General features: G+C 43.9%; 2 protein-coding genes across 5 annotated transcripts in view; both read left to right on the top strand.

The window, feature by feature from the left end:
- The window catches only part of LOC147195275 (collagen alpha-1(XI) chain-like), a 164,993-nt gene extending 151,435 nt beyond the window's left edge, over window positions 1-13,558 (top strand). For all 3 annotated transcript variants that reach the window (XM_086129704.1, XM_086129705.1, XM_086129706.1), the window contains 29 exons: window positions 11-118; window positions 491-580; window positions 1,751-1,804; window positions 3,290-3,397; window positions 3,480-3,587; window positions 3,797-3,850; window positions 3,931-3,984; window positions 5,681-5,788; window positions 6,932-6,985; window positions 7,076-7,129; window positions 7,213-7,266; window positions 8,170-8,223; window positions 8,317-8,424; window positions 8,541-8,594; window positions 8,748-8,801; window positions 8,893-8,946; window positions 9,309-9,362; window positions 9,507-9,614; window positions 9,743-9,796; window positions 9,877-9,930; window positions 10,159-10,266; window positions 10,343-10,396; window positions 10,492-10,527; window positions 10,632-10,685; window positions 10,887-11,139; window positions 11,617-11,729; window positions 11,809-11,877; window positions 11,982-12,215; window positions 12,593-13,558. In XM_086129704.1, coding sequence (XP_085985830.1) covers window positions 11-118; window positions 491-580; window positions 1,751-1,804; window positions 3,290-3,397; window positions 3,480-3,587; window positions 3,797-3,850; window positions 3,931-3,984; window positions 5,681-5,788; window positions 6,932-6,985; window positions 7,076-7,129; window positions 7,213-7,266; window positions 8,170-8,223; window positions 8,317-8,424; window positions 8,541-8,594; window positions 8,748-8,801; window positions 8,893-8,946; window positions 9,309-9,362; window positions 9,507-9,614; window positions 9,743-9,796; window positions 9,877-9,930; window positions 10,159-10,266; window positions 10,343-10,396; window positions 10,492-10,527; window positions 10,632-10,685; window positions 10,887-11,139; window positions 11,617-11,729; window positions 11,809-11,877; window positions 11,982-12,215; window positions 12,593-12,739 — 2,508 coding nt within the window. In that variant the 3' untranslated portion in view covers window positions 12,740-13,558. The remainder of the gene's footprint in view (window positions 1-10; window positions 119-490; window positions 581-1,750; window positions 1,805-3,289; window positions 3,398-3,479; window positions 3,588-3,796; window positions 3,851-3,930; window positions 3,985-5,680; window positions 5,789-6,931; window positions 6,986-7,075; window positions 7,130-7,212; window positions 7,267-8,169; window positions 8,224-8,316; window positions 8,425-8,540; window positions 8,595-8,747; window positions 8,802-8,892; window positions 8,947-9,308; window positions 9,363-9,506; window positions 9,615-9,742; window positions 9,797-9,876; window positions 9,931-10,158; window positions 10,267-10,342; window positions 10,397-10,491; window positions 10,528-10,631; window positions 10,686-10,886; window positions 11,140-11,616; window positions 11,730-11,808; window positions 11,878-11,981; window positions 12,216-12,592) is intronic.
- Window positions 13,559-14,340: 782 nt separating this feature from the next.
- On the top strand, window positions 14,341-18,387 carry LOC147195274 (noelin-3-like). Of its 2 annotated transcripts, none has more exons than XM_086129923.1 (6): window positions 14,341-14,709; window positions 15,501-15,650; window positions 15,998-16,153; window positions 16,228-16,447; window positions 16,554-16,660; window positions 17,342-18,387. In XM_086129923.1, exons 1-6 carry the CDS (start codon window positions 14,428-14,430, stop codon window positions 18,017-18,019), a joined length of 1,593 nt encoding a protein of 530 aa, XP_085986049.1. In that variant the 5' UTR covers window positions 14,341-14,427; the 3' UTR covers window positions 18,020-18,387. The 2 variants fall into 2 exon arrangements, with proteins under 2 accessions (XP_085986049.1, XP_085986050.1); XM_086129924.1 differs by having other exon boundaries at window positions 14,342-14,709; window positions 15,504-15,650.
- Window positions 18,388-20,302: the final 1,915 nt, after the last annotated feature.

Raw genomic sequence — 20,302 nt, 5'->3', positions numbered from 1 at the left:
TTGCTGTCAGGGTCCAACCGGAGAGACTGGACCTAGTGGAGAGCGAGGACACCCAGGTTCCCCAGGCCCACCTGGAGAGCAAGGTTTGCCAGGTGCTGCTGGAAAGGAGGGCGGAAAGGTAAACGAGCACTCTTGTTATCACGAAAAGTATTTTATGTGGATTGTCACAATGAAACTTTAAGAGATCTACAGACATTTTATGCCATTCATATTTTTCCCCCCGGACATTTTTGGCACTGTTGAATGAATCTACTGCAGGTTAAATTTGCTAGAGATATACAACCATCATCTTTACAATTATTGTTTGAAGTCAAACACCTTATTAAAAAAGACAGTTTAAATCCCCAATTTGCAATTATTATTCATATGTTGCGGTATATTTCAAGATGAAGAGCATTTTTATAACGTGCTAGTAGTCTAAAACCATTGCATCCAAGTGTCGCATGTGTTCACCGGGCTGTCACTCAATAGATTGTCTGTCTCTCTGCAGGGAGATCCTGGTCCTCAGGGGCCCGGCGGTAAGCCAGGTCCTGCAGGTCTGCGGGGCTTCCAGGGAGCGAGAGGTCTTCCAGGCGCCATGGTAAGCAACATTCACTGACAAAAAAAACACAGACTTCATTTCCTTTTTTGAACAGTCGTACAATATATGCAAAATTTTAAAATAGCAAAACACTCTTGAATGGCAAACTTTGAAGGAGTACATCAATTGTTTCTTATAACATTCTTAATCACCATACAAGAGGAAAAAAATGTTTCGTCTTCACGATATGTCTATTATTATGGGTTGTAGTTAGAGAACGATGTGCCTCTAGTGGCGTTATATAAGGTAACCAAAGTATTATGATCACACACATACAGATACAGTATATACTTTCAGAATCCAAGGGAGAGCCAGGCAATCATTTTTTTTGTTGTGTGTGTGTGTGTGTGTGTGTGGAATCTTCTGCTCGCTCGGCATCCTCCATGCCCGCTGGTGCTGTCGGAGGCCCACGAATGAGTTACGATAATGAAATCCCTTTATTGCGTCTGGGAAGCAGCCTTTTCCCCGTATGCAGTGGTGACTCAGCACAGGAATACACAGATAGCACTTGCACGTGGAGCCAAGAAGCAAAATACATCACAGCCATCCCCGAAATAGATGGACCCAGACTTCGATGTCCTTATTCCTTGACCCGATACAAAGTACATTAAGTCGAGCGCTTAAGGGTTTTGGAACGAGTCGTTAAATTTCGCCGCCACGCTCTGCCAACGCGCAATGACGAAAGCAAAAACGTTTCGTAATTTGGCATCTCCCAACTCCCATGTGGTTGCAATCGTGAAGATCTCCGGGGTCTTTGAAGGAACACCGAATCTGGCTTCAGGGTCTGAATTTAGACTACCAGATGTAAATTTTTCCCAAACTTAACCGAAAATTTGCCACTTCAAACCAAAGCAGCAGACTTGCTGTCTCTTTCGATTTTCAGGCTTTTATATTTTTCGGCTTTTTATAGTCTGTATGAAATAGTCTATGTTCTCATGATAGGCATCTGCACCAAATTTCATGGGGCCTCACCTACATTTAACATCACCTAAAGTAGTAGACAAAACCTCTATAATGATTTTTTGAGGGGCATCTGGAAATGGCCAAATGACCCTAAATGCCTGTTTCAAACCAAAATGGCTGACTTCCTGCATCTTTTTTTGTAATGGATTCTTCAGTCTTTTTTTTCTTCCTTTTTTTGATGCCAACATCTCCTCTCTGTGTTCTCAGGGTCCAGCTGGCTTAAAGGGAGGAGAGGGTCCCCAGGGTGCCCCAGGCCCCATCGTAAGTAGCACTATTTGTATTGTAAATAGTTAAATGCACATGATTTTATGTGTCTTGTTTATTCCCTTTCCAAATTAACTACAAGGCAAAGCATGGGCTCACATATTTGTCGCACTAAAATGACAACGTCCCCCGGTAGTAGTCGTACACGCTCCAGTTGGAGGAGCGAACAGGATCACTTATGGACAAGTACATGGAGTACTAAGTGCGGTGCTTGAAAAGCATTTGCGGCGGCTGAATGGGGATCGAGCTGACTGACAGCCGACTTTGAAACGCATGTCGTTTTGTCAGACCATTAAACACGGCCTTCCGACAATTATACCACTAAAGCAGCTCTCCAGCGTGAACCCATCACATGATTGCCGATTTGCCGAAATGAAAAGATCATCTGTGAATGAGCGCGATGAGGCACTTAGCTCAAATTGGCGGGAATATTTTGGGAAGGTCAAACGAGAGACATTGACTTCCTGCTGCTGTGGGAATGTCAGCATGTGTGATTACAACATCGATCATTCAAGCTTTCTATTTTCACAGCCAGTTTAGCCTGTGGTATGCTATCATTTTGACCAAACCTGACAGCTTTGGCTTTACGATTCTATTATATATTCCAACAGTGAGACATATCCGTGCTGCATTGTAAATTGCCATCTGCCTCATATTTAGGTGATCCAGGTTCGAATCCCAGCAAACATGTCTGTAGAGTTTGCATGTTCTCCCTGTGCTTATGTTTCTTTTTTTTTCCCTCTGGGTACCTTGGCTTGATGCTATATTCCAAAAGCATTCATGTCATCTTTTTTTGAAGACTCTAATTTGTCCATAGTTGTCAATGTTACTGTGAATGTGGTCTATACATGCCCTGTGTAAAATATCATAGTGAGGATGACCGCTATTTAAGATGAATAAAGTATATAATCCTTACTCTGTGCAGACCATTACACACACACACACACACACACACACACAGACTATACCACAGTGAAACATTACGTTTCATAGGACAGTGGTATGAAACTGGGGTTGCTTTGCTCCATCTGGCACTGGATATCTTGAAACTGTGGGTTGCAGGTTGTCGTAAAATCTCAAAACTATTACGGAATTCGACGGCGAAATGCTCTCCCCGGGGTCCTCCGCCGATACCTGCAGCTAGTAACACAAAACATGAGACTATTGAAAAGCACCGTCTGTGTATGTGGTGGTCTTTTCTAGGAGAAGGTTTAGGATTCAAACCAGGGTTGAGAAAATAGAGATTAATATTAGGGGTTTGAGTTTGAGTTAACACCGACCCTTGGATCTGTAACTTTGGCTAACGTCATTTTACCCAGGTTCCTTTTACCTTTAGTTCTGGATGCTACGCTATCATAGCAAAGTTTCCTGTGCCTCATTTTCTCACTGCACTTATTCTCCACTTGAATAAAATCCATTTCCTTATCAAAGGACTCCATCCTGGAATCGCTCTAGTTCTGACTGATGTGTTCAATGTTACAGGGTTCCCCAGGTGAGAGAGGCGCGGCTGGCCCCGGAGGTCCCATCGGCCTGACTGGACGCAATGGACCCCAGGGACCACCAGGACCGGCTGGCGAAAAGGGAGCTCCTGTAAGTAGCTTTTCCCCTCCAACGGTAATTCTTGCAAGGTTTATACTTTCCATTTGTCATCTGTCTTTCATGTTCCCTTTAGGGAGAGAAAGGTCCCATGGGCCCTGCTGGCCGCGATGGCATCCAAGGTCCTGTCGGACTTCCCGGTTCAGCTGGACCTCAGGGCCCGCCTGGAGAGGATGGTGACAAGGTGGGCGTAAAGTAGTTCCAGTCACGTACGCTGCAGACAATCAATTAAGTGCAAAAACTCACTTCAAGGTTGATATGGAGGCCAATGAAATTACAATCTCCAGAGAAATATTGACCTGGCCAATCATGGTCGAGGTGACTTTGAAAAGTACAATTAAAGGAGGATCGATTCAGGGAAGTGAGCTGTGCTGCTTTTGTATCGTTACACAGGGAGAGGTTGGTGGACCTGGACAGAAGGGAGGCAAAGGAGACAAGGGCGAACTTGTAAGTCCCCTACTGCCATATAAAGTGTCCAAAATGAGAATGCGTCATCGTCATCAGCACTGCAATCGCTCTTCTTTCAGGGTCCACCAGGCCCCAGTGGTCTTCAGGGTGTGATCGGAGCTCCCGGTCCAGCTGTGAGTACCACTTCCCATTCTTTTCGACCATCTCAATGAGTGACCAATACAACAATAGTTATAAAGGAGACACTGGGATCAACGTCAATAATTTTACATCCGCTTGTTAACGATTGTTTTGATGTTGCCACAAGGCGAATGGCCTGATTTTGACAGTAGATGTATGGTTTGGTCACCCACTCTAAAAAGTTTCCTGTCGATGCCCACAAGATGGCGACAAGGACTTTTTGCTTTTAGGCTAGGTGATGGCCGACCAAATGAAGCTCCTCCCCACTCTTCAACATAGTTCCTTGGCCAGAAGACGGCACCCCAAAAAATCTGCAAATAGGCAAAATGCAAATGCCGAACTGCAAATACGCAGATGTTCACTGTAGTCTGGTTGTGGCTTGAAAAGCAGAAAAAAAAGACAATATCAGCCCAGATGAGTGGCCAAGACATGCAATGGAGAAATTTGGTGGTGTTATTATGTAAATTAGCCAAATCATGTCATCCGTATACGCTCATTTTGAGAAAAAGGCAGCAAACAAACGATTTGGTTGGTTGTGTAATTTCTCCTTTTGATGACCCAACCATTTGGTACACAAGCGATCAAAAAGTCACGTTGACATAATAAGACCCCATTGAATTGCATCAATTGATTTCAGAGTTTTGTCTTCCTGCTGGGCAACTTTTTAACGAGCCTCGCTGACATTGTTATCATAAAAATAACACAGCAGCGCATCAGCATGTCAACGCTGCCAATCAGGAGCTGGCAGGGACAAAAACCGCCTCAGCACGTCCGATCTCGACGAGCCGCCAAACACGCTCGCCCGGACGTCTGCCTCATTAGCGCGACGTGAAGACTTTTCTTCAGTAGGGCATAACCCGACGGGAGGAGGGAGCATAACGAGCGGCTTGTTGTTGTAAATGTTCAAGCTTTCGTAGGAAAAAGTCACATCTGGAGGGGCGAGAATGACAAAAATAAAGATGAGGACAGATTGGCCGAGAGCAGGTTGCGCGACTGAGTTGAAAAGGCAATTAGTGAACATTCGTATGTCAGTTCGAATCAACATTGTCTGCGCTCCGTTTGCTTTCGTGCTGCAAGAACACTGTTGATTATTCTTTGGAAGGTTTAACAAGGTTCTTGTTGAAATCACACCAAGCAGTTTTATAGAAATCTTAGTCTGGATTCATACTATATATGGTGAATGAGTTGTTTCTTCTTTTTTTTTTTCCTTTGTGCATTTAAAATAAAAAAACAAAATCTCAAAAAAAAAAACTTTCATAATTTTAGGCTTTAACTTTTTTTCCCTTTAATTGTACACTAAGAATAAATTGTTTCCTGAATCTGTTTTTTTTTTTAGTTGAAAAAGGGTCAAATATTTCCAATAAAGAAGAATTATTTCAGTCATTTTTCGAGAACTAATCTTTCAATTGAGAAAATGAACATGAATTTAGGAGGTTAAAAAAGTGTTTCCCCTCAAAAAGTCTTCTTTTATGAAGACAAATTTAATACAACGCAGATCACCTTGTGACTGAGCACATCTTGACTGAGGAGAAAAATAAAAGCCTGCACAAATCATCATAAAACGACCTTCAGGATTCTCATTAAGGGAACCACCCGGCCCAAATGAACGTATCTGCGTTGTTAAGTGCTTATTGACCCTCCTCTCGACTGTGTAACCTTGACGATGTCTCTCGCTTGGGCCTCCTGAAGGGCAGCGATGGCGAAGCCGGTCCCCGCGGACAACAGGGAATGTTTGGCCAGAAAGGAGACGAAGGATCCAGAGGCTTCCCCGGTCTTCCGGGACCCATCGGACTACAGGTTTGTCCTTTCTCCCGTCTTGCTTTTTCTGTTCACCTTGTTGAAATGTACCTCCTGTCATTTGTTTCCTGAGCCCAAATGACTTCCTGCTAATGGCATTTCATCTCATTTACATGACTTTGAAAGAATAAACACAGCATCATTTATTCATGAAGGCCTCGCTCCTGGTTAAATCATGTTTTGTTTCCCCTCCTGTCTTCTCCTGCGTAGAATAGACATAGCTACAAATCATTCAGCGCTAACGTCGCTCTTGGCGTATTGCCGCGATGAGTGTCATTTTACCAACAGTCATAACTTTAGCAAGGAAAGTTTATTTTCACAAAAATATTATGATTTAAAAAAAAATTATTATTATTATTAGTCGTAGTAGTAGAAGTATCATCATCATCATCATTGGTCAAAAAAGCTGAACGAAGTTGAGGCAGCCTCACCTCTATCAAACCGACTTTTAATCCAAAGTACATTTCTGTAAAAAGAAACTCACTCCACCATCTCAAAGTTAATTTTCTCGATACTGTGCGTGCCCCCACCGGCCAGCCGGCCAGTGGGGCCTAATAACGTCATCATTCAGCATAATGGACTTTTAATTGGGCCTCCCGCACTCCTCTGATCTCCCCTCTTTTAATTAAGAATGCCCTTCAGTAGATGTCCACTCAGAGCGCAGCGCTAATGATTTTTTCACTGTGGGCTATGAATAAATAGATTTTATGGGGGGGGGGGGGGGTTCCTCATGAATATTTGGTGCCGGATGTGAGGATGGTGGACGTATCAAAGAGCATTAGTAAACGCATATCGATTTGCTGTGGGTGCCAAAGAGTGCATCTTTCGTATCCATTAGTGCATCTATTTCACAAACACTGCTGTTATTTATCGGCCAGCATGCTGTGGGATGCGCTTCAATTATTGACTTTTTTTTGGGGGGTAGTTATGATTGATCATTTTTTTTCTAAAATGCGAATCCATTTCTTTTCATTTTTTACAGAAAATATTCATTTATTGTGAGTTGCAAAGTAGTGCAATAAAAATCAATATCTTTTTCCCATACATGATCATTAATTGTGATTTATAATTGTGCTCACAATATTGATGAAAATAATTGTGCACCCCGACCCTTCCCTAACAAATGACTCGCACCTCTTCCAGGGTTTGCCCGGCCCTCCGGGCGAAAAGGGAGAGAACGGAGACGTCGGAGCCATGGTGAGTGTTTAAGAATCGAATGTACATTTTTTTTGTGAATCAAAATGTGAATCTTTTAAGACAACATTTTCTATGCATGTCTTTTAACAGGGTCCTCCTGGACCACCAGGCCCCCGTGGCCCCCAGGGACCAGGTGGAGCCAGCGTAAGTCTGTTTTCTCTCTCGTATGAAATGCAATCCTTCTAGTGGTATGGCGGCCTTCACTGTCAAGTGTGCTGAATCCACAGGGAGCTCAAGGGCCCCCCGGTGGTATTGGAGGTCCAGGAGCTGTGGGTGAGAAGGTGAGGAGATTTTTGATGTTTTGTTTTGCATTGCGAGGCTTTGCGCCATCTCTGTTATAGAATGTTGAAGGGGTTGCGTTCCATCTAGCTATGTGCTCCCAGCTTGTGGTCATTTTCTTTTCCCCGTTAGTTTTTTTGTGTTGTGCTATGTAGGGTCAAGCAGAGATTTTTTGGGAGGGGTGCACTGTGGAGGACAGGTTAGTGCATGGCTTGAAGTCTGGGAAAGATTCTTCTATCATGTAAAATCAACATTATAACTATGCATGTCTAACCTGTAGTAGCAATTTTTGTTTTTGATACCGCTACCTGTAAACTTTTGAGGGTGCGCACAGGGAGCGTGGCTTAGCGTGGCTTCAAAAGGCACACAAGGGAATGGGAGTGGATCATCTCAAAAGGCATCAAATAAACAGTCGCGCTCTAAGCAAGTCCCACTTCTTGTCGCTAATGTCACTTTTTTCTGGTGGTATGTTTTGGGCGAGGGGCTGCGCAATCTCGGTTGGGATGCTGTTGAATTTGCACATGTCTTAAAAAGATGCAGGATCAAGGGTGTAACTCTGCACTGGTAGCTTCTAGTAGCTTTTTTTTTTCTCACTTTGGGGACGTGCACAAGGAGGAAGGGGTGTGCCATTTAACGTAGATCAGGAAAATGAAGAGGGCGCGTGGGTGGCCTATACTCTTTGGGAATGGCAACTCCTCAGTGTAAAATAATTTTGTCCTGTTTAGAAGTCATTTCTATTTTTTGGGGGGTGGGGTAGTGTGCACAGGTTTGACGTTATGTGCCATTTCTATCAGGATGCATTAGAGGGTTATAAAGTTTGGTAGAGGCAATTCTATGTGAAGATTTACACTACTTGTATCTGAATTTTGACATATTTAACCAAATTCTTGCTTTGCACTCAACAGGGAGAAACCGGTGAGGCCGGCAACCCAGGAGCACCTGGAGAGCCAGGTTCAGCTGTAAGCAAATTTGAATGCTAATTATGATATTGTGAATGCTGTCAAAGTGACAGAATGACCCCGTGGTGTGTTTTTTTTTTTTTTCGTGTTCAGGGCTTGCGAGGAGAGACTGGGGAGAAGGGAGAATCTGGTCCGCCCGGAGCCGCTGGACCCGCCGGGGCCCGCGGACCCCCTGGAGATGACGGCCCCAAGGGTAACTCTGTATGTGCAATCATGCTCGACACCATATTAACAAATAATAATAATGATATATATATTATATATTTTTTAAAGTTAAAACACTGAGTCGTCTTTTTTTTTTTCCATTGTCTCTGCAGGGCCCTGTTGGCTTCCCAGGAGACCCTGGTCCTCCTGGTGAGCCTGGTGCTGCTGTAAGTATAATTAATCATTTCTACAGGAATTGGTCACTAATATTCTCTGTCTGTGTTTGCATTAACATCGTCTCGGCCCATCATTCCGCGGCACCAATTTTGTGTGGCAACAAATTTGCATTGATTTCAATGTTTGGAAAATCTCTCATTTAGGGACTTGATGGTCTAGCGGGTGACAAGGGAGACGATGGAGAGGCTGGTCAACCGGTACGGTTTTACAAATCTGAAGATAAATTGTCACCAAGAAGTATTGAATCCGAATATGGTACAAGCTTTCCCTTTTTCCTACTCTATTTAGGGTCCCCCAGGTCCTTCTGGTGAGGCCGGAGTACCAGGACCTCCTGGCAAACGGGTGTGTAGATGTTTTTTTTTTTAAATAAATATATATTTACTGAAGATTCTTTATCACATAATTAAAATCTATAAAATACATCATTTTAAAAATAATGGTAGCATACAATACAGATGAAATAAAGTATTGTATTGTATTGTGGATTATCATTAGCAAATATGCATGCTTCGGTACACACCCGCACTTAACACAGCACATGACAGCGCTAGTGTGCTGGTGACCTGAGGCTGTTTGGACAGCTTTTAGCTTTTAATGCGTTTCCAACAGAATGGAAAATCTGTCTCAAGGTCAACGCTTGCACGGGTGGTCATTGAATTAAATGATAGCGCCATCAATAATTGTGTGCGTTTGTCCCCCTGAAGGGACCCATTGGACCAGCGGGACAGGAAGGACGACAAGGCGAGAAGGGATCCAAGGTAAAAACGTGGATTTAAGTAGAGCAAAATAACAGCATGTTAACATTTGATCCGTTCTTACGGCTCGGGAGCAATAATCTTTGGCAGGTGTTGAATCCAAATAAGACGTCTTTTACAGCCTTAGCAACCTGTTTTTCCCCTCAGGGCGAAGCCGGAGCTGAAGGACCTCCTGGAAAGACCGGTCCTGTGGGAGCCCAAGGACCCACTGGAAAGCCTGGTGCTGAGGGTCTTCGAGGAATCCCCGGCCCTGTCGTGAGTCTTAAACTTTGATTATGAAAGACGGGTCAAGATGAGGATTAAACTATTCATGTTTTCAGTATCTGAAACATTTGGTAGCGCGCATGCTAAGCTATTCTTTATGCTTTATTGTTTCATCTCAGGGTGAGCAAGGACTTCCTGGTGCCTCTGGAAAAGACGGACCTCCTGGACCCCTTGTAAGTTTGTTTGTTTTTTTAATGGCTTGATGAAGGGCTTTTCTAATGTCACTTACACTCGCCATCCTGACTGTTCACAGGGACCACCTGGACTTCCTGGTATGAAAGGCGACTCTGGATTTAAGGGAGAGAAGGTAAAATGTTAGCATTAGATCAGTTCTCATCAGGCTTGGGAGCGTTACTTTTAAAATGTATTCCAGTACAGTAACTAGTTACTTGTTAAAAAGAAAATCATGGAATTTGTCCAGTGAGAAACATTATCATTATGGGTTCAAGCAGATTGTTTGCATTTATTTTTCTGCTTACAACTCACGTATTGTCATGAATCGGTGAGTTTTATTCAGTGATTCCTTCACGGACAGGGTCACCCCGGTCTCATCGGTCTCATCGGACCCCCTGGAGATTCTGGAGAGAAGGGAGACAGAGGTCTGCCCGGACTGCAGGGTCCCGCTGGTGGCAAGGGTGAATCTGTGAGTTCATTTTAGATTGGCTTTTTTCCAAAAATGTCTTCATCACATTCTAATGTGTGGTTTTATCTCCCGTTAGGGTATTGTGGGTCCTCACGGACCTCTTGGTCCTCCTGGTCCTCCTGGTATTCCTGTAAGTTGCACTTTTTGCACATTTTTTTCCTCCCAATTTCCATCTTTGGGTTCACTCATCTCTATTTCTATTTTTTTTTTTTTTTTTTAAACCAGGGCACTCATGGGCAAAAAGGCTCCAAGGGATCACTTGTAAGTTGTGTTTTTAAAAATCAGTCATCAGTCAGCCGTCATTCCTGTTAATGGATTCTTTTTAATGTGTCTGTGTTGCTGTTTTTTTTTTTCTTTTTTGTCAGGGTGCAGCAGGTCAGAAGGGAGACCCCGGACTGATGGGACCACCTGGCCCCCCTGTAAGTTTGTCCCATTTTAGTGCGTCAAAAATACTCTATATAAATACAAAAATACACTAACCAGCTAGTGCAACAAGCTAACAAAGAAAGCAGTCTTCATCTTCACTCATTGCGGCTTCCGATCCAAGCATTTGATCAGTTTTCACCCAAATAATCCTTATTTATTCCAGTTTGTTTGAACTATTCTCTTGCGCTGCATAGGGCCCGGCCGGTGACATCATCCAGTCGCTGCCAATCCAGCGTGTGTCGAGGAAGAACAAGCGGCACGCCGAGGAACAGGCGGATGAGCCGGACGACGACTACAGCATCGACGGGCTGGCCATGGAGGACGTGTTTGGCTCCCTCAACAACCTCAAGCAAGACATCGAGCGTATGAAGTTCCCTCTGGGCACCGCCGACAATCCCGCCCGCACCTGCAATGACCTGCGCCTCAGCCAGCCCGACTTCCCAGATGGTAGGTGGGGCTTAGAAGCAGCCATTAGCTTTGCATTAGCACAATGCACACTTTTTACTTGGGCTGTGTTTCCAAATCACTCCCAATCTCAGTGCACTTGCGTTTATTGTTGTGGTGGCCCTCAGCAATTGCTTCTATCCTTACTGCTCCTGGGGGGGGGGGGTTCTTTCAAAAAACTCAGAAAGATCATCTTTCAATCAGGCTCAACTCACCTCAACATAGTTCCTTGGCACCAAAATCTCATAAGAATGCAGTAAGGCCCGATACGCAGCAACTAAATCCACTTCACCGTAGTTCCCTTGGCACGAATGGTGGCAAAGAACTACGTGAAGCTCCTTAACTCACAGTAACTAGTTCCTACATCAAAGTCCCTATCTAGAATTAGGCAGTAATAAATGAATGAATGGTTCTGAACACAGCCCTGATATCTCCCGGTTGCGCTCATCTTCATGCTTGCCCCCCCCACCCCCCTGTCAGGTGAATACTGGATCGATCCCAACCAGGGCTGCATAGGAGACGCCATCAAAGTGTTCTGTAACTTCACGGCGGGCGGCGAGACGTGCATCAATCCCGACAAGAAGTCCTCAGGGGTGAGTGTTGTCCCACACGGCGCGGCGGAATGCAACGTGACGCCGTTTGAAGACGCTGAAGTCTTCATCCCATCTGCAGGTCAGAATATCCAACTGGCCCAAGGAGACGCCCGGTTCCTGGTTCAGTGAATTCAAACGTGGAAAAATCGTAAGTAAAGCCGGTGGCATGTCGATCGATTCTCATAAGAAATGGCAGCAGACTGCATGTGAGCGTTGTACGGCGTTGACTTGCCCTCCCTTGGCGGCGTGCAGCTGAACTACGTGGACGTGGCCGAGAACAGCATCAACGCCGTGCAGATGACCTTCCTGAAGCTGCTGAGCTCATCGGCGCGCCAGAACTTTTCCTACGTGTGCCACCAGTCGGCGGCGTGGTACGACGCCAAGGCCGACAGCTACGACAAGGCTCTGCGCTTCCTGGGCTCCAACGACGAGGAGATGTCGCACGACAACAGTGCCTTTATCAAACCGCTCGTCGACGGCTGCGCTGTAAGTCTCTGAATACTCTCGCCTTTCAACAGACCAATTTTCAATCCCCCCCATTTCAAATGCAAACTCTTGTTTAACCCTGAACCCAAATTTGAAACCATACTTGGTAACCTCAAACAAGGCTGAAACTCCTGTCATTTGAAACTGTAACCCTTGTTTGAAAACTGAACCCTGATTTCAAACCAAAAAGCTGACTTAAAACCCTGGCTTGAAATAATCATTTGGAACTTAAACCCAGGGATAAAACCCGAACCCTTATTTGAAATGCTGAATGGAAACACAGAATGAAAATCTTTTTGGAACCCTAACCCTGGCTTGAAACTGTCATTTCCAAAACTTGAACTTGAAACCCTAATCCTCTTTTTCTCTGCGTGCAGTCCAAGCAGGGCTACTCCAAGACAGTTTTGGAGATCAACACCCCTCGCATCGACCAGCTGCCCATCCTGGACGTCATGCTAAACGACTTCGGCGACTCCAACCAGAGGTTCGGCTTCGAAGTCGGCCCCGTCTGCTTCCTTGGCTAGACACCCCAAATCTCGCCCCCGCCCCCTCTGAGAAACCCCTCCTGGCCCCCGCCTGCCACCGTATGCCCCCTCCCCTCCCTCCCCCCAACCGACGGACAGGGTCGGCGGGCGCAAAGCAAAGAAGATGAAAGATAGTGGGGAGTGTGGTCACGTCCCTCCCCCCACCCCGTGGGGTCGCAACCATGTGACTGAGATGCAAGTCAGGAGCGGGAAGAGGGGGAAAAAAAAAAAAGAAAAAAAGGAAAAAGGACTTTTGATGGCGTGGCAGGCGGACGCGCTCGACCACAGACGTGCGTTTTCGCAAAACACTCAAGGTGCTACACAAATTTCTTTTTGATGAAACTGTAATTATTATAATAATTATTATTATTTTGTACAATATTGTGCCTTTCTGAATCCAACATCCTTAAGAGACTTTGCATGTGTCCCAGCCCGTAAATTGTTTTGTTCAATGTTAAGAAACTGTACAACCAGGGCATAAAGCACATTTGACGAAATTTGTAAGTATCAAAATATTTGTAAATAAAATTGCCTATTATGACAACAAGCAAAAAGTGCAACACCAAAGACATTTTAGTATTTTTTTTCATGACGTGAAGCAAAGTCGAGCCATAATAAATAGTAATATAAATATTGTCCAAAAGTTCTTATCCTTATCCATAGCCTAAATGTGGGCCATATTTGTCTGTTCTAGAATACATGAAGTTGGGGGGTTTTCCCGCCCAAGAACACATTTTCTTTCATGTTAATTTACCACCAAACAGCCTTGTTGACTTATTGTGTGCCTTTAAAAAATATTAAAACTGGATTCTGAAACTGGATGTGTCACTATTAGTCAGTTTTTCACCTCGAGAATTAAATACAGCGAGTATTTTTGAGATTGTCTGTCTACACGTGGGTTGTTGCGCCACTGTTTGTGTTCAAATATATCAATAAGATTTCCAAGTTTGGTATTTAAAAAAAGTTGTTTTCTAAGAATGAAAATTACCGCTCAGGGATATTGTAAATTATATGAACAAAAATAAATAATTAAATAGAATTGAACAGCATGTGCATCATGCTGCAATCCAGTTACCACCAAATTCTCCATTTTCCAACTTTTTTTTTTTGCTCAAATATTCATCACACCTTGCCAAAATGTTCCATTTCCCACAAAACTGTTCCCACCTCACACCCTTGCCATTTTTTATTCATCCAACACCGAACCAAGTTTTTTAATGATTCCTCAGAATTTAGACACACTGTACATTATGCGAGAAAAATTCCCATCATGCTTCATGTTGACGAGACCGAATGTAAAAAGTTTAGTCACACTATTAATAATAAATCACATTCGTACGAAGTTATTGCAGGTGTTCCTAATATTGTGGCCAGGTGACTATCAGTCGTCCGTGTAAATACCGAAGGAAATTTTCGTTGATTACAAAACATTTTTTTAATGACAGAATTTCATCAGATCAAATCCAAACCAATTGGTCACGAGGTGACGCTCACAGAACCTGCGTAACCAACAATAAATGTCGATAAGTCGAGCACTCTTTTTTTTTTCCTACCGACTGTCTCCTCGCCGGCGGCGGGGATCTGAGCTGCGCACGCGCGTGGCGGCGTCAATACGAGCAGCTGCCTCTCTTGAGTTGACATGGACCCAGCGAGGTGAACACAACCATGTCACGAGTGGGCACCTTTTGATGACGGCGACTGTTTTTTTTTCTCCCACAAATTATTCCTCGTGTTTTTCTATTAGTGTATGTGTGTGTTGGGGTGTTGTTGGACTGCCCCCCCGACCACCACCACCACCACCAGGCTGGACGATTGGACTGGCACGTGTAAACTCTGCTCGTTTCCGTTCTTGTTATTGTTGCTTGTTTGAAGTTGTCGTGGTTGTGTCTCGCCCCGAGATGCGGACGCAGTCGCCGTTGGTGCCCGTCGTCGTCGTGCCGCTGCTGTTTGGCTTCTGGCCGTCGTCTGTGGTGAGTTCATCGGCACCTCCAAACAACCAAACGCGATTCGATGCCACTCAACATGAGTTGTCGTACTCTGCTTGTCGTCTGGATCGGGTTCTCGACGACTGTTGCTTTCCGTGTAGGCTACATTGGGATTGGGATTTCGATGCCATTTTTCAGTACATTTGACTTGCTAGTAAGAGTTGACATATAGTTTGATGTCATTTAAATGTACTCATCTTCTGCTGTTTTTTTGATTACATTTAGTTGGCATTGTATTTATTTTGTATATAATCAATGAATATTACTAAATCGTTTATGACCTGATATATATGAAAATATTACTACTAATAATAATTTCTTATTGCCTTGCTAAATTTACCCAGTAAAATAAATTGAGATAAAAACGTATTTTTAAACGTAATTTAATTATATTGTTTCCTGAATAAAATAGATATCATTGTTTCCTTTCAATTGAGTTACATAACAGAATACATTTCATCTAGCACATTGTATTCTTTCATATATTATTCTTCCTCTATTTCACCCATTTAAAAAAAAACTACCGGTAATTGAGGTTAAAAATCTCTTCCAAGAGTGATCTGTACAAGACAGCAAAGACATACAGTAGTTTTAACATTATAAGATAAAACAACAATCATACACTAGAACCACATGCGACATAATATATTTGGATACTAGATGAGATGCTTTGCGCTATTGAATGTGGAGATGTCTCAAAACCTTTAACTGAGCCTGCGTGAATGCCCGTCAAACAGTATCGACCTGAAATGTGACTTTGCGTGCGCGTGTCCAAGCAGACCACGGTGGGGCCGCGGGAGGGCTGGCAAGTGTTCGGCTCTGCCCAGGACGCCGACGGCCGCTGCGTGTGCACGGTGGTGGCACCCGGGCAGAGTCTGTGCTCACGGGATGCCAAAGGACGCCAGCTGCGACAACTCCTGGAGAAGGCATGTGGACACACACGCGCAGGCACACACTCATGCTCCTGCTGAGTCATTCTCTGTGCTGGCCGAAACACGTTTTTGTTTTATGTCGGTGTGAGGAGACATTGACTGAACACAAATGGGTTGTTTTCAGAGATTCTGGTCAAGGAGGGTGACGTTTGAGCCCGTAATTTCATGTGTGCAAAAACGATTAAAAATGATACATTTCATGCTTTCAATGAATCAATCAAGATAATTCATTCAGCCGTTTGTTCACAGGAGATTGTTGAATGTCGTGGTCTAATTGATGGTAGAAATTAACATTTTCGGAATCACGGTAATCCTTAAGAGTCGACGTTGTTCCCGAGCAGGTCCAGAACATGTCGCAGTCCATGGAGGTTCTCAACCTGCGTACTCAGAGGGACTTCCAGTACATCGTGAGGATGGAGAGCCTCATTAAAGGTCTGCGCTCCAAATTCAGACAAATGGACTCGGACAGGAGGACGCTGGCCAGCAAAAACTTCCAGGTACTCTGCGGTCCGTGTTGCCTTCCCGTCTCGAAAGCTAGTACATCCCCGGCGTATTGCTGACATGTTCTCAGGAACTGAAAGAGAAGATGGACTCGCTACAGCCGCTAATCCCCGTGTTGGAGCAGTACAAGACGGACACCGGGATCATCTCCCAGTTCAAGGAAGAGATCAGGAACCTGTCGTCCGTCTTGCTGGCCGTGCAGGAACAAATGGGGACATTTGACTATGACGAGCTCAATCAGAAAGTCCTGAGCTTGGAAAACCGCCTGAGAAGCTGCATGAGCAAACTTAGTCAGTCAATGCTTCCATCCATTCATCAACCTGGGAGTACCGTTTATGATATTTTTTCTTTGCGATGTGTGTGTGTGTGCGTGCGTGTGTGCGCGTGCATCTGCAGCATGCGGCAAGCTGTTGAAGATCAGCGGCCCGCTCACAGTGAAGACCTCCGGGACCAGATTCGGCGCATGGATGACAGACCCGCAAGCTTCTCCTGAAAACATCAAAGTGAGTCATCTGTGAGGCGTTCAGGGTCCCCGAGAAACTTCATTGTTTTGGCATGAGTTCCTCTGCAAGTTTCGTTAATGGAAGGCTACAGCAACTCAGCGCTTGCGAGACATTCACTGTCTTCGCAGAATGTCGGACTTTTGTGCGTTGGCTACTGCAGGTTTCGGTGATAGCAAAGTATATATATCTGTGATGCATTCACTGTCCTCCTCACAGGAAAACAAAAAAATGTTGCATTGGCATGAATTTGTGGCTTATCATTGTTATTTTCAGAGAAAATCATGAAATGTCATTTTCCCTCAAAAAATACACAATAGATTCCCTCCCCCAAAAAATAAATAACGTTTTTTTTCTCAGAAATGAGACAATATATTTTTGCCACAAAAAAGAAATGACTTCTTTTCTCAGGAAATACTACCCCCAGGGTATGAAGCCTCACTGTTTACACAACCATTCTTAAAAATACAAAATACCCCCTGCCCCCCCCAAAAATGGACAAGGAATTTATTTTAGAAAATATTCCATAGAAAACGTTTTTTCTAGTCATGGAAACGTTTATTTTTAAAAAATCCTCAACAATACAATACTTTTAAAAAATGTTCTTCTCAAAAACACAAATGATTTTTTTCCTCAGAAAAATGGACGGCTTACGTGTTTCGTGTTGCTGGACTTTCTCGGCAGGTTTGGTACATGGACGGCTACACCAACAACAAGATCGTCAAGGAGTACCAATCCATGGCGGACTTCGTGTCGGGCGTGGAGTCTCGGACATACAGCTTGCCCTTCAAGTGGGCGGGCACCAACCACGTGGTGTACAACGCTTCGCTGTACTACAACAAGATGCAGAGCAACATCATCGTGCGCTACAGCCTGGAGACGGGCCGCGTGCTGACCCAGCGGGCGCTGGACTCGGCCGGCTTCCACAACGTCTACCCGTACACTTGGGGCGGCTTCTCCGACATCGACCTGATGGCTGACGAGCTGGGCCTGTGGGCCGTCTACGCCACCAACCGCAACGCCGGCAACGTGGTCCTGAGCCGCCTGGACCCCGACACTTTACGCCCGCTCGCCACCTGGAACACCGAGTACCCCAAACGCAACGCCGGCGAGGCCTTCATGATCTGCGGGACGCTCTACGTCACCAACTCGCACCTGACCGGCGCCAAAGTGTACTACACTTACTCTACCCGGACGTCCACCTACGAGTACATCGACATCCCCTTCCACAACCAGTACTTCCACATGTCCATGCTGGACTACAACGCGCGTGAGCGAGCGCTCTATGGCTGGAACAACGGACACCAGGTGCTCTTCAACGTCACACTCTTCCACGTCATCCAAAGCGATGACGACGCTTAAACGAGAATATTTGTTGCTCATCCACGGTGATTTCACCTGAGCTGTCAGTTCAAATCCTGAACGTGAAAGAACGAACTTCAACAACCGTTTCATCGCTAATTTATGCTGTATTTTGTCCGAAACAGACTTCATAGAGGAGGGCCTGAGCAGAGATTCGAACACTCGACAGCGAGGCAATCCCGTTATTCCTCCAGCAATTTTCTTTCGAAGGCCAAATATTAGCTTTGAAAATTGTGTGTAAACTTTTGTGGGCTATGTTTCTCGGATTTAGTTGCAGTCTTTGTTATGTATTGTGATTTTTCTGCAGAAAGAAGGATTTAACGGTGTAAATAAGAAGCTTATCATAACAATAAACATATTCTTCATTATTTACAACTCGCTAATGGTGTGTTTCCCCTCACACCCCCCCCAAAACACTCTAAATGCAAATGACAAAGCCTCTCATTCCTCAAAGGTACCATGTATAGTAAGGCGTATTTAGCCGAAAAAACGACCATGTATACAAAGGCGTTTTTAGCCGAAAAAAACGACCATGTATAGAAAGGCGTTTTTAGCCGAAAAAAACGACCATGTATAGTAAGGTGTTTTTAGCCGAAAAAAACGACCATGTATAGTAAGGCGTTTTTAGCCCAAAAAACGACCATGTATAGTAAGGCGTTTTTAGCCCAAAAAACGACCATGTATAGTAAGGCGTTTTTAGCCGAAAAAAACGACCATGTATAGTAAGGCGTTTTTAGCCGAAAAAAACGACCATGTACAGAATAGTAAGGCGTTTCTAGCCGAAAAAAAACGACCATGTATAGTAAAGCGTTTTTAGCCGAAAAAAACGACCATGTATAGTAAGGCGTTTTTAGCCGAAAAAAACGACCATGTACAGTATAGTAAGGCGTTTTTAGCCGAAAAAAACGACCATGTATAGAAAGGCGTTTTTAGCCGAAAAAAGCGACCATGTATAGTAAGGCGTTTTTAGCCGAAAAAAACGACCATATATAGTAAGGCGTTTTTAGCCCAAAAAACGACCATGTATAGAAAGGCGTTTTAGCCGAAAAAAACGACCATGTATAGTAAGGCATTTTTAGCCGAAAAAAACGACCATGTATAGTAAGGCGTTTTTAGCCGAAAAAAACCACCATGTACAGAATAGTAAGGCGTTTTTAGCCGAAAAAAAACCACCATGTATAGTAAGGCGTTTTTAGCTGAAAAAAACGACCATGTGCAGTATATAGTAAGGCGTTTTTAGCCGAAAAAAACGACCATGTATAGTAAGGCGTTTTTAGCCCAAAAAACGACCATGTATAGAAAGGCGTTTTAGCCGAAAAAAACGACCTAGTATAGTAAGGCGTTTTTAGCCGAAAAAAACGACCATGTATAGTAAGGCGTTTTTAGCCGAAAAAAACCACCATGTACAGAATAGTAAGGCGTTTTTAGCCGAAAAAAAAACGACCATGTATAGTAAGGCGTTTTTAGCCGAAAAAAACGACCATGTATAGTCAGGCGTTTGTAGCCGAAAAAAAACGACCATGTATAGTAAGGCGTTTTTAGCCGAAAAAAACGACCATGTATAGTAAGGCGTTTTTAGGCGAAAAAAACGACCATGTATAGTAAGGCGTTTTTAGCCCAAAAAACGACCATGTATAGAAAGGCGTTTTAGCCGAAAAAAACGACCATGTATAGTAAGGCGTTTTTAGCCGAAAAAAACCACCATGTATAGTAAGGCGTTTTTAGCCGAAAAAAACCACCATGTACAGAATAGTAAGGTGTTTTTAGCCAAAAAAAAAACGACCATGTATAGTAAGGCGTTTTTAGCCGAAAAAAACGACCATGTATAGTAAGGCGTTTATAGCCGAAAAAAACGACCATGTATAGTAAGGCGTTTTTAGCCGAAAAAAACGACCATGTATATTAAGGCATTTTTAGCCGGAAAAAACGACCATGTATACTAAGGCGTTTTTAGCCGAAAAAAACGACCATAAGGCGTTTTTAGCCGAAAAAAACGACCATGTATAGTAAGGCGTTTTTAGGCGAAAAAAACGACCATGTATAGTAAGGCGTTTTTAGCCGAAAAAAACGACCATGTATATTAAGGCATTTTTAGACGGAAAAAACGACCATGTATAGTAAGGCGTTTTTAGCTGAAAAAAAACGTTTTTTTCGGCTAAAACGCCTTTCTATACATGGTCGTTTATTTCGGCTAAAAACGCCTTACTATACATGGTCGGTTTTTTTCGGCTAAAAACACCTTACTATACATGGTCGTTTATTTCGGCTAAAAACGCCTTACTA

This window comes from Hippocampus guttulatus, chromosome 14 (genome assembly GCF_054856545.1).
Source record: "Hippocampus guttulatus isolate MCC_2025c chromosome 14, RoL_Hgut_1.0, whole genome shotgun sequence".
Taxonomy (NCBI): Eukaryota; Metazoa; Chordata; class Actinopteri; order Syngnathiformes; family Syngnathidae; genus Hippocampus; species Hippocampus guttulatus.
This window is presented reverse-complemented; position numbering and strand designations above follow the sequence as displayed.

Excerpts from the sequence above, each read along its gene's own strand:
- LOC147195274 (XM_086129923.1), top strand. The coding sequence starts at position 14,428 with ATGACGGCGACTGTTTTTTTTTCTCCCACAAATTATTCCTCGTGTTTT. Across the intron at positions 14,710-15,500 it reads GCTTCTGGCCGTCGTCTGTG|CAGACCACGGTGGGGCCGCG; the intron begins GTGAGTTCATCG and ends CGCGTGTCCAAG. Across the intron at positions 16,448-16,553 it reads AAGCTGCATGAGCAAACTTA|CATGCGGCAAGCTGTTGAAG; the intron begins GTCAGTCAATGC and ends GTGCATCTGCAG.